The sequence below is a fragment of the Telmatherina bonti genome (assembly GCF_933228915.1).
Source record: "Telmatherina bonti genome assembly, chromosome: 23".
In the NCBI taxonomy this organism is placed as follows: domain Eukaryota; kingdom Metazoa; phylum Chordata; class Actinopteri; order Atheriniformes; family Telmatherinidae; genus Telmatherina; species Telmatherina bonti.
The window spans coordinates 18,546,868-18,560,171 of NC_136632.1; the positions used below are offsets into that span (position 1 = coordinate 18,546,868).

Genomic DNA, 13,304 nt, shown 5'->3' on the forward strand with positions numbered 1-13,304 from the left:
TCACAAAAAATAGTCATGGAGATTCATAGAGTGCTGAGCAATGTCACTTTTTAAATCAGAATGAACAAAACAGGAAACAATACTTTCAAATAAAAAGATTTAAAAAATAGATAATACAACATAATACACATAAACCACGAAAAACAGACCCTTTATAAACATGAGGAATTAATTTCCGGAACTTGGCATCAAGAAAAATATTAGGTACAAATCCAGTCATGTTAAATCTTTCCATTTTCCTTGTCTTTACATCATTTATAGTGTTTTTTGCTCAGTCAAACAGTGTATAACAGATATGAGACCTTTGATGAAGAAGAAAGACTCAAAATATGAGTGAAAAGTGTCCAAAGCTCTTGTGGATCAGGACTCAGATGGTGATGGTTGACTGGGAGCACCATTGCGAGTCCGTAGTTGAGACTGAGCGATGTCGGCCAGAGCATTCTGGATCTTTTCCAGCAGCATATCGCCGCGGTAAACTACCTCCTCCAGACGAGCTGCTGCATCATGGTTTTCCTCCTCCAGTTGCCGCAGACTTGCCGCCTGACAAGACAATCGAAGACACTCATTTTTATTCTGAGTTTTTACTGTTGCTTTTTTTTTTTTTTTAAAAACAGTATTAATTACCTTATAAAATAATACAGTCTTCCTTTAAATTCATTTTGCAATTGAACCTGCTGGAATAACTTATTACTTGTATTATTTATATTCAATCTTTGAAAGCCAAGTTTATGCACTGTAGAATTTTATTGGATTTGTGCTTCTTGGAAAGTTCAGGTAATCCAGAGGAAGCCCAAATGTCTAGTGAGCCTGCCAAATCCTGAAGTAACCATACGGAAAAACGCATCTGCGGTCTTTTTTTTTTTCTTTTTAAATGTTCTCCATTTTCAGAAGGGACAAATTAAAATTTTCACACGTATGTTCAATTCAATTCAATTCAACTTTATTTATATAGCGTCAAATCACGGCAATGCCATCTCAAGACGCTTTACAGACAGAGGGGAAAACATAATGAAGGCCAATTCATAACAGCCTATATAAGGAAACCAACAGATTGAGTTGAGTCCAACTCAATCTCCCATCCTGAGCAAGCACACTGGCAACAGTGGGAAGGAAAAAACTCCCTTTTAACAGGAAGGAAACCTCCGGCAGAACCCGGCTCAGGACAGGCAGCCATCTGCCTCTGCTGTGTGGGGGGAAGAGGACAGAAAGACAACAGACAACAGGAACTGCTACTCCAGGCCAGGGAGACCTGCTGAGACAGGAGACATACATGTTAATGATGCAACACTGTTATGGGGGGGGTAAAAGAAAGAGATAAAGAGAAAAAGAAAGAAGCTCAGTGTATCAGGAAATGTCCCTCAGCAGTCTAAACCTATAGCAGCATAACTAAGGGATGCTAACCATCCCTAGCTATAGGACTTATCAAAAAGATAAGTCTTCAGCCTAGTCTTAAAGGTGGGGAGGTTGTCTGCTTCCCTAACACTAACTGGGAGCTTATTCCATAAGAGAGGGGCCTGATAACCAAAGGCTCTGCCTCCTGCTCGGCTCTTTGAGACTCTAGGAACCACAAGTAAGCCTGCAGTCTGGGAACGAAGTACTCTGCTTGGTATATAAGGAACAATGAGGTCTTTGATATATAGTGGTGCCTGGTTGTGGAGGGCTTTATATGTAAGGAGAAGGATTTTAAATTCTATTCTAGATTCAACAGGCAGCCAATGAAGAGAGGCTAAAACTGGAGAAATATGATCTCTCATGCTGGTTCTGGTCAGGACTCTGGCTGCAGAATTCTGGATCAGCTGAAGGCTTTTCAGGGCATATTTAGGACAGCCCAGTAATAGAGAGTTACAGTAATCTAGTCTCGAAGTAACAAAAGCGTGAACCAGTTTTTCTGCATCACTCCGAGACAGAATGTCCCTAATTTTGGCTATATTACGTAAATGAAAGAAGGCTGTTTTAGTAACCTGCTTAATATGTGGGCCAAAGGACAGGTCAGGGTCAAATATTACTCCAAGGTTTCTCACTGTAGCACTGGAAGCTAAAGTAATGCCATCCAGGTTCATTACAAAACCGGAAAATTTAGCTCTGAGTTTTTCAGATCCAACGAGAATTACTTCAGTCTTATCTGAGTTTAAGAGGAGAAAATTTCTAGACATCCAAGTCTTTATGTCTATGAGACAATTTTGTAGCCTATTGGACTGATTTGTTTCATCTGGTTTAAAGGATAAGTATAGTTGAGTATCATCTGCATAACAATGAAAGTTTATTCCATGCTGTCTAATAATTTTGCCTAAAGGGAGCATATATAGCGTGAAGAGTATTGGTCCAAGTACAGAACCTTGAGGAACTCCATGACTTACTGTAGTTTGGGAGGAGGACTTGTCATTTACATGAACAAACTGAAGTCTATCAGATAAATATGATTTAAACCAGCTTAACGCTTTACCTGTAATTCCAATCACCTGTTCTAGTCTTTGTAACAGAATGTTATGATCGACTGTATCAAATGCAGCACTAAGATCAAGCAAGATAAGTACGGACGCAAGTCCTTTGTCTGAGGCCATAAGAAGGTCATTAGTAACTTTCACCAATGCTGTCTCAGTACTATGATGAGCTCTAAATCCTGACTGAAACTCCTCGCATAAATTATTTCTGCTCAGGTGGGCATGTAGCTGAGCTGAAACTATTTTCTCCAGAATTTTGGACATAAACGGGAGGTTAGATATAGGTCTATAATTTGCTATCACCTCTGGATCCAGAGATTGCTTTTTAAGTAAAGGCTTGATTACAGCAGTTTTAAATGATTGTGGTACATATCCTGTCACTAAAGACATATTGATAAGATTTAGTAGTGATGTATTAATTAAAGGGAAAATGTCCTTAAAGAGGCTCGTTGGGAGAGGGTCTAAGATACAGGTGGATGGTTTAGATGAAGCTATTATTTTAGTTAATTCAGAGGGTTGGACAGGACAGAAACTATTTAGACACAAGTCAGATCCTGGTTCTAAGGATGCTTCGGAGACCACAACAGGCTCAACATTATAGGTAGAAGGAAGAATATTGTGAATTTGATCTCTAATAGTGTCAATTTTATTCCTGAAAAAATACATGAAATCATCACAGCTAAGTGAGAAAGGAATACATGGCTCCACAGCGCTCCGGCTCCTAGTAGGCCTAGCTACAGTGCTGAAAAGAAACCGAGGGTTGTTTTTGTTTTCCTCTATCAATGATGAATAATAAGCTGTTCTTGCCATACGTAAGGCTTTTTTGTATACGCTTAAACTTTCTTTCCAGGTTAAGTGAGACTCCTCTAGTCCTGATGAACGCCATCTGTTTTCCAAACGCCTTGATGCCTGTTTTAGAGCTCGAAGCTGGGAATTAAACCAGGGAGCCTTCATAATCTTACCTAATTTCTTCTTCTTTAGGGGAGCAACATTATCCAAGGTTGTACGCATTGAAGCTGTTATAGTATCAGCATGTTGATCAATCTGAGCAGGAGTAAGGCTTAAAGGGGGACTCTCGGTCATGCTAACACATGGTAGATGTGAAAAAATTGATTCAATTGATTGTTTAAATTTTGTAATATTATTGTCTGATAAACATCTACTATAGTAGAATTTATTTTTGGTCAGTGAGTAATCAAATAAAGTGAATTCAAAGGTTAATAAGAAGTGATCGGACAAGACAGGGTTTTGAGGAAATACTTTGAGCTTATCAGTCTCAATACCATATGTTAGAACAAGATCAAGAGTGTGACCATGAGAGTGAGTGGCTCCATGGACATTTTGTGAAAACCCAATTGAGTTTAGAATAGAGCTAAAGGAAATGTTTAAACTACCATTTTCATCGTCAACATGAATATTAAAATCACCTAGTACAATGACCTTATCAGTAGTCAGCACTAACTCAGACAAGAGATCAGAGAATTCGGTCAGAAACTCTGAGTAAGGTCCAGGTGGGCGATACACTAATGCTAAAAGGAGCGGTTTCTCTGAATTCCATTTTGGATGAGATAAATTTAATGTCAGGAATTCAAAGGATTTATAGTTAGTTTTGTGCTTAGGATTAATTAAAAATTCTGACTTAAAAATAGCTGCAACACCTCCTCCTCTGCCTGTAGTTCTAGGAATGTGAAAGTTTAAATAGTTAGCTGGCGTAGCTTCATTAATACTAACATAATCCTCTTGCTGTAACCAGGTTTCCGTAAGACAGAATAAATCAATGTGGTGATCACCTATCAAGTCATTGACTAATAAAGACTTATTTGGGAGGGATCTAATATTCAGTAGGCCACACTTTATTGTCTTATTTTCAGATTTTATTAGATCCATTGTTTTTATTTTTATGAGGTTTTCACGATTAACCCCAGAAGTGTTTTTGTGTTGTTTAATTCTTACTGCTGGGAAGTTGTATAAGGTCGGAATGGGGTTTTGGGTGGGCGGCGGCAGGTGGTAAACTGCAGAAAAGTGTGTAGGACTACAATTCTGCCTCCTGGTCCCAACCCTGAGTTGTCAATTTAGCTGACTAATAAAAGAGTCCATATTGCTAGATAAGAGAGCGGCTCCATCCAACGTGGGATGGATGCCATCTCTCCTAATAAGACCAGGCTTTCCCCAAAAAGCGCTCCAATTATCTATAAAACCCACGTTGTTATCGGGACACCACCTAGACAACCAGCGGTTGAAGGATGACATGCGGCTAAACATGTCATCGCTGATTAAATTTGGCAAGGGACCAGAGAAAACTACGGAGTCCGACATGCTCTTGGCAAAGTTACACACCGAAGCAACATTAATTTTAGTGACCTCCGATTGGCGTAACCGGGTGTCGTTACCGCCGACGTGAATTACAATCTTACGGTATTTACGTTTAGCCTTAGCCAGCAGTTTCAAATACGATTCGACGTCGCCCGCTCTGGCCCCAGGAATGCATTTGACTATGGTCCCCGGTGTCTCTAGAGCCACGTTTCTGACTATGGAACTACCTATAATCAGGGTTTCTGCCTCAGCGGGTGTGTCGCCGAGCGGGGAAAATCTGTTAGAAACGTGAACAGGTCGGTGGTGGCCAGTGGGTTTTGGTTTGGGGCTACGCTTCCGCCTGACCGTCGTCCAGCCCGCCTCGGCTCCCGGCTGCGCGGGAACTGCTGAGGGACGGCTCGGGCTAGCTGCCCTGGCTGGTAGCTCCGCACTGGCTAATGGGGGCTTGCTGACTAACTGCTTCCCTAACTGAGTGCGGAGCTGGGCTTCTAACTCGCAGAGCCTCGCCTCCAAAGCTGCTACACTTAATACACCTACCGTTATCACTAAAGGAGGCGGAGGAGTAGCTAAACATCAGACACACCGAGCAAGAAAAGGCAGGGGACCGGGGTGTGGGAAGAGAGCTAGCAGCCATGCTAAAACCGAGTGCTTGAGCTGTTTAAGTCAGTAAACAGAAAGCCAAAGATCCCAAAAATAAATGCAATATATAGAACAGTGGTTTGGGAAGATATTGTGCGCTAAAGTGAGTGGTTGGTTAACAATAGATAGAAGTTAGAAAGAAGTTAAAGGAGCCAACGGCTCGTAGCAATCCGCAGTGACACACGCTAGGGAAACAGGAAATGACACAATACGTTACCACAACGTCGGCGCGTTCCTACTGTTGACTTTACAGTAGGAACAGACACTTCCATCATCAATAGAAAAGTTATGTTAAAAATTAGCACAACTTTATTCTGACTTAGCTTTTCAAAAAGGTGTAAAGCAAAATGTAAGCTTGAACTTAATATAAGTATTAGTAAATAAAATAATTGTGTATATTTTTTTTTTATCAAAAGAGGACACTCGCTTAAGAGTGACCCTGTATGAAAATATAAAGACTATGTCAAATAAAAATAAATCTCAAACAAACTGGAGTTTGCTTACTTCATTAATTTAGCTATCTTGACAGTCATCATATAAATATATTGACCAAGCACTCATATATCTTACATTATTTTTCAATTAGATAGTCTGAGAGGGTCGTTTTTGTTTGATCTCACATATACTTCTATTTCCAGGGAAGGAAATAGAGACAGCAGCACTCTGACACTGACCCCCAAAAATTATACACAGGCAGCTGTCTCCCCCTGCTGCCTAAAAGCTATAAATGCTAACAAAACTTTAAGGTGAACAGGAGTTTGGGTACATACTTCAAACATATAATCTGTAATACATGCTCAGAAAATGAAAGTACTGACCTGCAAAGCTGCGGTGGACTCTTCACTGGGCAAGGAGTCAATAAGTACATCCACATCTTTGGCTGTCCTGGCTATGAGAGCTGCAAACAGCTGGGCGTATTCTAGTCAAAGATTAAAAGATAATGTGTGAATTTTTTTTTTTTTATATCAATTCCAAATGTCATACATACAAATTCAAATACAGACGCATAAGGGATGCGAGAGATGTACAAAGGGTAGTGAGAAATTAACAGAAAATAAGAACAAAGAATAAGTAACAGCAGATAACAAAAACAAAAAAAGAAAAGGCTAGGGGTTTTTATTCATATGCAAGTCTTCTATCAATGTATAGATTTTCACAGCATTCTTCCTTTTTCATGTAACTTAAAAGAAAAATATTGGGACAATTCTTTGTGAAAAGCAAAAATTCTGGGAATGGACTTCATAAATCTGTTTTTATGTATGAAAAACTTGCCAAGTTATACTATTATGTGTGAATGTGTAATGTTGAATGTGTAAATGTACTTCTCTAATTATTTAGTTTAAATGTATTGAAATAAAACAAATGCCACATACAGTTTAAGCCTTGACAGTAATAGCAAGAGGTAACATTAGAGCAAAGAAAAACTACTTCAGTTTTTTTTTTTAAAAACACACAGACACAAACATACCTTCGGTCGGATTTGCTGGTTGATCCTTGTTGATAGTCGTCTGGATGTTACTAAAAGATGCAGGTGGCGCACATTGTTGCAGAACACCGATGGCATTACAGAACTGATCAGCAAGCTAGAAAAACGAAACAAGAGGCTACTAATGATGCAATCAGACATCAAGTTATTGAACATAAAATAATGTCAATGATTTTAGCACCACTTTGGCATTATAATGCTGACCATTGAAATTATTTTAATGAATGTTTCTGTCTCCAATGTAAATTTTTACTCACATTCATGTACCTGTACATTAGCTCAAATAGCTTTGTTAGCAATACAGTGATGGACAATGTTTACCGTGACCTGACTAAGACTTAAACGTCAGCCTTCGTGTTACATATTATATGACAAAAAACGTAATACTTTGCGTTTCATTCTGGTTCAATTTGTTACAACGTTTAAGTTTTGACATACCGAATTAACAGCATCTTGAAGTTGTGTTAGCCGGTCCGCCATGATTCTTCGTCTTCTTCGTTTGGCTTTTAACGGCGGATGCGAACTGGCTTTGCGCACTACCGCCACCCTCCCAATTTATTGTGAACAATCATCTTTATAGCTTACAGCTCAAGAAAGATAGCGTACAAGCTATTTAAAAAAAAAAAAAAAAAAAGAAAAAAACTTCCGCCATGATTTTTTTTTAAGTTGCAGGAAATTCCGCTGTTATCCTCGCGAGACTACAAACAAAGTCTCGCAGAACTCAACGGGATTTGGAAGCTTAGTTAGCATTAGTAGCTGTTGTTGTCACCGCGGCTAACTTCAAAACTGAAGAGGACTTTGTTTAAATAATTGTTTTAATGTATTCTGACATTTCATAGGGAGGCATAAAGGAATGGACCTGCACCAGAGTTAAAATTAGCTTGTAGCTAATGTTAGCCGCCAGATATCAACAGGAAGTAAGAAGCTAGCTAAATTCCAATGTCTTGCACTTTGAACTCTCCAGGTACGACAGTATTATTTCAGTCATTATCTAATTTAAAATAAGCAGAAATGTTTTTGATGACTGTCGATTATATACATGAATTCGCCTGTGGTATAAGCCCATAATTGGATCTGCATTGCAGCTTTACTGTGATTAGTAAGCTAATAAGTTAGCAGAGACATGTTTAGTGTTACATTAGTTAACTCGATTTGAACATTTTTATCATAATTTATTATGCGTTCTTACACTTTATCTCTCAACTGAATAATGTTAGCCTGAGCAAATTTGCTGACAGTTGCAATCCAAGGTATCATGGGTAGGAGAAAGGTGGGGCTAGAGGCAGGCTAAATACATAAGTTATGACTAGCATGAAGAAAAATCTAGGTTTTAACTTTTGTTTTTTCTTTCTTTTCTTCTTTTTTTACACGAGCATTTTCCGTCCCTGGTTGTATTATTTTTCCCTTTAAAAGAAGTTTGAGAGCGGTGTGAAGAATTGCTTGAGGACATACAGTTGTGCTCATATGTATTCATACCCTTTCATTAAAGAAAATATTGAAATTTACAATAGTCACTCAAATAACCGGAGACTTACAAAAGGAACAATAACTAGACATTTGCAAACACATAATTTAGTAATATAAGACAAACAAACAAATTGGTCCTGGACAAATTAGAGCACTTTTCTGTTGAACAGTGGGACAAAATACTTGTCAACAGGTGCAGAAGTCTGACTGAGAGGAACAGAAAACACCTGACGGTAGCAGAAACATTAAAGGATTGTTCAATAAAATATTAGTTTATGACTGATGTAATATGTAATAAATTATCTTATTTGGTTGCTTTTTAAAAAATATATTTCTATTGAACCAGAGTTAGAAAATAATGTAATAATTTTCATCAAATTTTTTATTTATTGTTACTTCAGTCAATTTTAGCTTATTTTACAGGCAGCTGTTTTTTTTTTCCTACTTTAATGAAAGGCTATGAATAAATATGAGCACAACTGTAGATGTTGTTCACCAATATCAATGTATTACCTCAGATAAAAGCCTTGTTACATTTAACAGCAAAAGTTAGGTTTCTGTCAAACAAGGAGCAAAAAGCAGTCTTTAAAGCTTTGCTTCATTTCTGTCATCTAAATGCAACGCCTTGAATGACATGTTTCTTACCTAACAGGGAGATATGCAGCCTTTAAGTAGAAACACACACATTTTTAAATGATATTGTCTGAACATTTTCTCATTGTTTGTTCCATAACCTGCATCCACTCAGGTATGAATTGCAGTTTAGAGAAGGTCCTGGCAGATGCCAAATCATTAGTGGAGAGACTTCGTAACCATGACAACGCCGCTGAGATGTTAATCGAGCAGACGACATCTCTCAACAAGCGGGTCGAATCCATGAAACAGGTAGACTGTCACATGATTTTAGTGCTTCTGGACTGCTTTTATAGATGTTTTTCATCAACATGTAGTAGGATGTTTGTTGCCACTTGGTGGCAGTGTTTTACCAGAAAGGTGTGTGACATCTATGCACTTCAAAAATTGATTCGCACTTTATCAGTAGCTAAAAGGGGTAAATATTTGTCCATCATACAGAATTAACAACAGTTATTAGTCATAAGTAATTGCATAGAGTTACTGGAATAATAACTCTCACAATTCTTCTTTTGATGTAGGTCAGAAGAAATCTTTTACTAAAGATTTATCCTGATGTATCTGCACTTTTATATACTTAAAAACAAAGTGCAGTAGTTCTTATGGTTATGGTACCTGTAATTCCTGTGTGAAGTTTTATATTTTGTCTATCCAGCTTGGAAATCCTTGCACAAAAATATCTGCAGATGTTGACGGGTGTAGTTGATTTTTAATATTATAAACTTCTTTTAGATAGGAATTTCTACAAATCCTGTCCTAGACAAGAAACCATTTAAAGACTTTCAGTGCAAGGAAGCCTTCCATTTGTTTACCTAGAGTTGCTGTGATTGTATCATGATTGCAGTACCAGGAGGAGATTGATAAACTGAATGAAGTTGCACGGCATCGACCTCGTTCCAGTCTGGTCATGGGAATCCAGCAGGAAAATCGTCAGATACGAGAGCTCCAGCAGGAAAACAAAGGTATTCTGTCACCCTTTCAATGTTAACGTTGGTTTAAATTAATTCTTTCTTCAGTTCGAACGCAGACATTAAACAATCGTGTAGTTTATGCCACTAATTTGTAATGTTCACTCCTATCTCAGGGGCTGTTCAGACCTGGTACTAATATGCATCTTAAATGATATGAGCACAAGTCTGCTGTACTTATTACAGTTGTGAACACGTTCAGGTCAGATTACGGACACATTTGGATTTAGTCACTCAGGCCACGTTCAGAGGTGGTCCAGGACATTTTTATCCACAATAGTTCAGCAATCTGAAAGGGAATGTGTCCTGTGCCAGATGAAAGGACCCCCAGTTGGCCTGACTTGATGCCAGCTGTGAGCTACTGTGTGTTTACCTGGATTTTTTCCTGCTCTCCCTGTTTCAGTAAAAATGAAAAAACAGAATAAAAAAAAAATACACAGGAAAAAAGCATTTTTCTGATAAATTAATAAAAGGTTTTTTGGGGGGTTCATACAGTGGATTTACAGATAACTTTACAGGTCTAAGTAGAAATAGTCATTTTTGTTATGATTTTTGTTGTCGCTTTGGGCTTGTTTGGAAAAAGCATTAAGCACCAGGTACGTGTATGTGTATTTACAGCAGCTCACTTGTGAACCATCCACAACGCCTTTTAATACTAAATATATACATACTCTGAAGATCATTTCAGTTAATAAAAGAGAAGTTTTTGGTCCATATAGAAATGCATCATAAAGATGACTGATGCTCTTCTTACATGTAGTGCATCTCTGGGAAACACAATTATAGCCAAAGAAAGAAATGTGTGCTCTCTCTTCCTGCAGAGCTCCGAACATCGTTGGAGGAACACCAGTCTGCGTTAGAGCTCATCATGACCAAATACAGGGAACAAGTCTTTAGGCTTCTAATGGCCAGCAAGAGGGACGACCCAGCAATCGTCACCCAGCTGAAGGAACAGCACACCACTGTCAGTGAAATCCACTGACCCTGACTTTTTTTCTCAGATTTTCTTACATTTAAACTGAATAATCCTCATTGGTCACTTTACTTAAAATCTCTAAAGATATACTTAAGTAGACATTGATAAATTCAAGAGAAAGATGAGAAATGATTCATACATTCACCAAACTCTGTCTTTCATTTATGTGTTTTCTGTCTTTGTAGGAAATGCAAGCACACATAGACAAGATCAACGAGATGGCCTCTGTGATGCGAAAGGCAATCGAAGTGGATGAAGGGCGGATATGTGAAGATGAGGAGAGGATTAAACAGTTGGAGGTAAACATGAACATGAAACCCTGCTGCACAAACTGCAGCACTTTTTTTCCAACTACTGTACAGCAGAAGGTAACAAACTGCACATGTGAAAAAGCTAAAGAGTGAAGTTTTATTTGCTGTTACATCAACATGTTTAGGTTCCTTCCTGAAACTACTATGATCTCCTTTGAACTGAATGTTTGGAACTGAGCAGTGCTCTGTACTGGTTCTGTCATTCAGAACCAGTGTTTTAATGTAACATGGGGCATATTAATGTAAGAACATCTCAACAAGGATAAAGTGGAGGAGAATACTGCATATAATATGGCACTTTTAGCCTATTAGATGTACTGCAAATTCTTTAGGCTTTTCCTGGCATTTGTGCGTGCATTGATTGATAGTAACGCTACAATAAAAGAATACACACTAACCAAAACTAGCTTTCTTTTTTATACTGACACTAATCTCTGATAATTACAGTTACAAATATGATCTAAAATGTATTATTACACATGATTTCTGTCCTCCATAGATTTATGTGATATAAAGCAGGAAGTGACAAAAGCATGTTGTTAATCTGATGTAAATAATTATATTATATAATAATATATTATATTATATTATATTATATTAATCATATTATAATTTATAATGAAATGCAGATTAGCAGTAGGACGTAGAAAAGTCTGTTCTTCTGTAAGCTGGCATGTCCTGTAAGTAGGATGGGGAAAGGAGAGGGGTGTAGAGAAAAAATTGTCTTTAACAGTTCTTAACAAAAGAACCAGCAGTAAAGCACAAGTAGAACAACAACAATTGTCTGTTTAGTAAAAACTGTTACTCTTTTCCTCAAATTGTAAACAATATGTTTTTGCTGGTAATCAGCAGCTTTGTTTGTAGAGTGTGAATGTGTGTTTGTTTCTGTATTTCAGCTGGAAAACAGTGGACTCAGAGAGCTGCTGGGAATCAGTCGCGAGGCATTCCTCATTCTGAAGGGAGAGGACCAATCAGAGAGCACGTCGCTGTCGCCGCTACTAACCAGCGCTGATGTTAGCTTACAGAAAACTTAGTCAAGCCTGCCCTTCTTCCCCTTCACTTCTTCTGCTGCCACTACAGTGTACAAAGTGTACAGTCTGTTGTCACAAACCAACTTCAGCTTTCAACCCACAGACTCTTCAGGCGAAGTGTTAGACAGCATGTTTCCCAGGAGCCACATCCCTGTGTGCTTGTTTTGATGCAAGCAGCTCCCCCTTATTACATATTTGTGTTTTTGTTTCTATTCTGGTCATGCTTTTTTATTTTGCCAGTGTGCATGAACCTGTGGTGCCTGTGTGGGTTTAAAAAGAAAAAAAGTGAGTGATAGGACTTGATTTAAAATAAATCTGTGATTTATTAAGTTATGTTTGCCGTGTTCAGATTGATTTCTTTACATTTTGAAATGTTACATATTTCTCCTTCTGTTTTCTGAGGGTAAACAGCTTCTCACTTTCACTACTGTTGTGGTTGGTGCATATCTTGTCAACAACAGGTTACAAACCGGAATAGAAACATTATCTAAGACTTGTCAACAGCTCATGCAGCCATCGAAGTTGTTTATTGCAAGTGAAAAAAAGTACATTTGTTTCGTAAATATTACTAATTGGACCAAAAGCAAGAAAAAGTTAGGAAATGTGCTCATTGATTGTACCTGGTGTACAAAACATTGCCTCCATGTTTATGTATATGTGCTATCATGAAAAAGAAAGCACATTTATGTTATTATAACACTAATATTTTCATTTTTTGGTATTTCTCTTGTAAATTTGCTGCTGTGTTTGGGATCCTTGTCTTGTTGCACAATCCCAATTTCAGCGAAGCTTTTGCTGTTGAACAGATGGCCTCATATTTGACCCTAAGATACTTTGGTATACACAAGAATTTGTGGTCAAAGTCAGTGTAAGGTGTTAAGGTGTTGTGGCTGCAAAACAAACCGAAATTATGAATTGGCTTGTGAAGTTCATCACTATATGCTGTGTTTGGTTTCTAAAAGATTTGGTGTTGCACAGTATGACTAACGCTTCCACTTTGGCCTGTTTTAAAAAAAAAAAAACATTGCTCAGATGCAGC

At 38.0% G+C, this 13,304-nt stretch overlaps 2 protein-coding genes across 2 annotated transcripts in view; one reads left to right on the top strand and one right to left on the bottom strand.

The window, feature by feature from the left end:
- med21 (mediator complex subunit 21) overlaps positions 1-7,474 on the bottom strand; it is an 8,218-nt gene extending 744 nt beyond the window's left edge. The window contains exons 1-4 of the mRNA XM_079263450.1: positions 7,318-7,474; positions 6,862-6,976; positions 6,212-6,312; positions 1-540 (exon numbers count right to left, since the gene is read on the bottom strand). The exon at positions 1-540 is cut by the window's left edge and continues 744 nt beyond it. Of these exons, the coding sequence (XP_079119576.1) occupies positions 361-540; positions 6,212-6,312; positions 6,862-6,976; positions 7,318-7,359 (438 nt within the window). The 5' untranslated portion in view covers positions 7,360-7,474 and the 3' untranslated portion in view covers positions 1-360. The remainder of the gene's footprint in view (positions 541-6,211; positions 6,313-6,861; positions 6,977-7,317) is intronic.
- Positions 7,475-7,705: 231 nt separating this feature from the next.
- fgfr1op2 (FGFR1 oncogene partner 2) lies at positions 7,706-12,521 on the top strand. Its single transcript, XM_079263334.1, has 6 exons — positions 7,706-7,843; positions 9,095-9,231; positions 9,824-9,941; positions 10,769-10,911; positions 11,109-11,222; positions 12,131-12,521. The coding sequence occupies exons 1-6, from the start codon at positions 7,819-7,821 to the stop codon at positions 12,266-12,268; spliced, it is 675 nt and encodes a 224-aa protein (XP_079119460.1). The 5' UTR covers positions 7,706-7,818; the 3' UTR covers positions 12,269-12,521.
- The last annotated feature ends 783 nt before the right edge of the window (positions 12,522-13,304 follow it).

Excerpts from the sequence above, each read along its gene's own strand:
- fgfr1op2 (XM_079263334.1), top strand. The coding sequence starts at position 7,819 with ATGTCTTGCACTTTGAACTCTCCAG. Across the intron at positions 7,844-9,094 it reads TTGCACTTTGAACTCTCCAG|GTATGAATTGCAGTTTAGAG; the intron begins GTACGACAGTAT and ends GCATCCACTCAG. Across the intron at positions 9,942-10,768 it reads GCTCCAGCAGGAAAACAAAG|AGCTCCGAACATCGTTGGAG; the intron begins GTATTCTGTCAC and ends CTCTTCCTGCAG.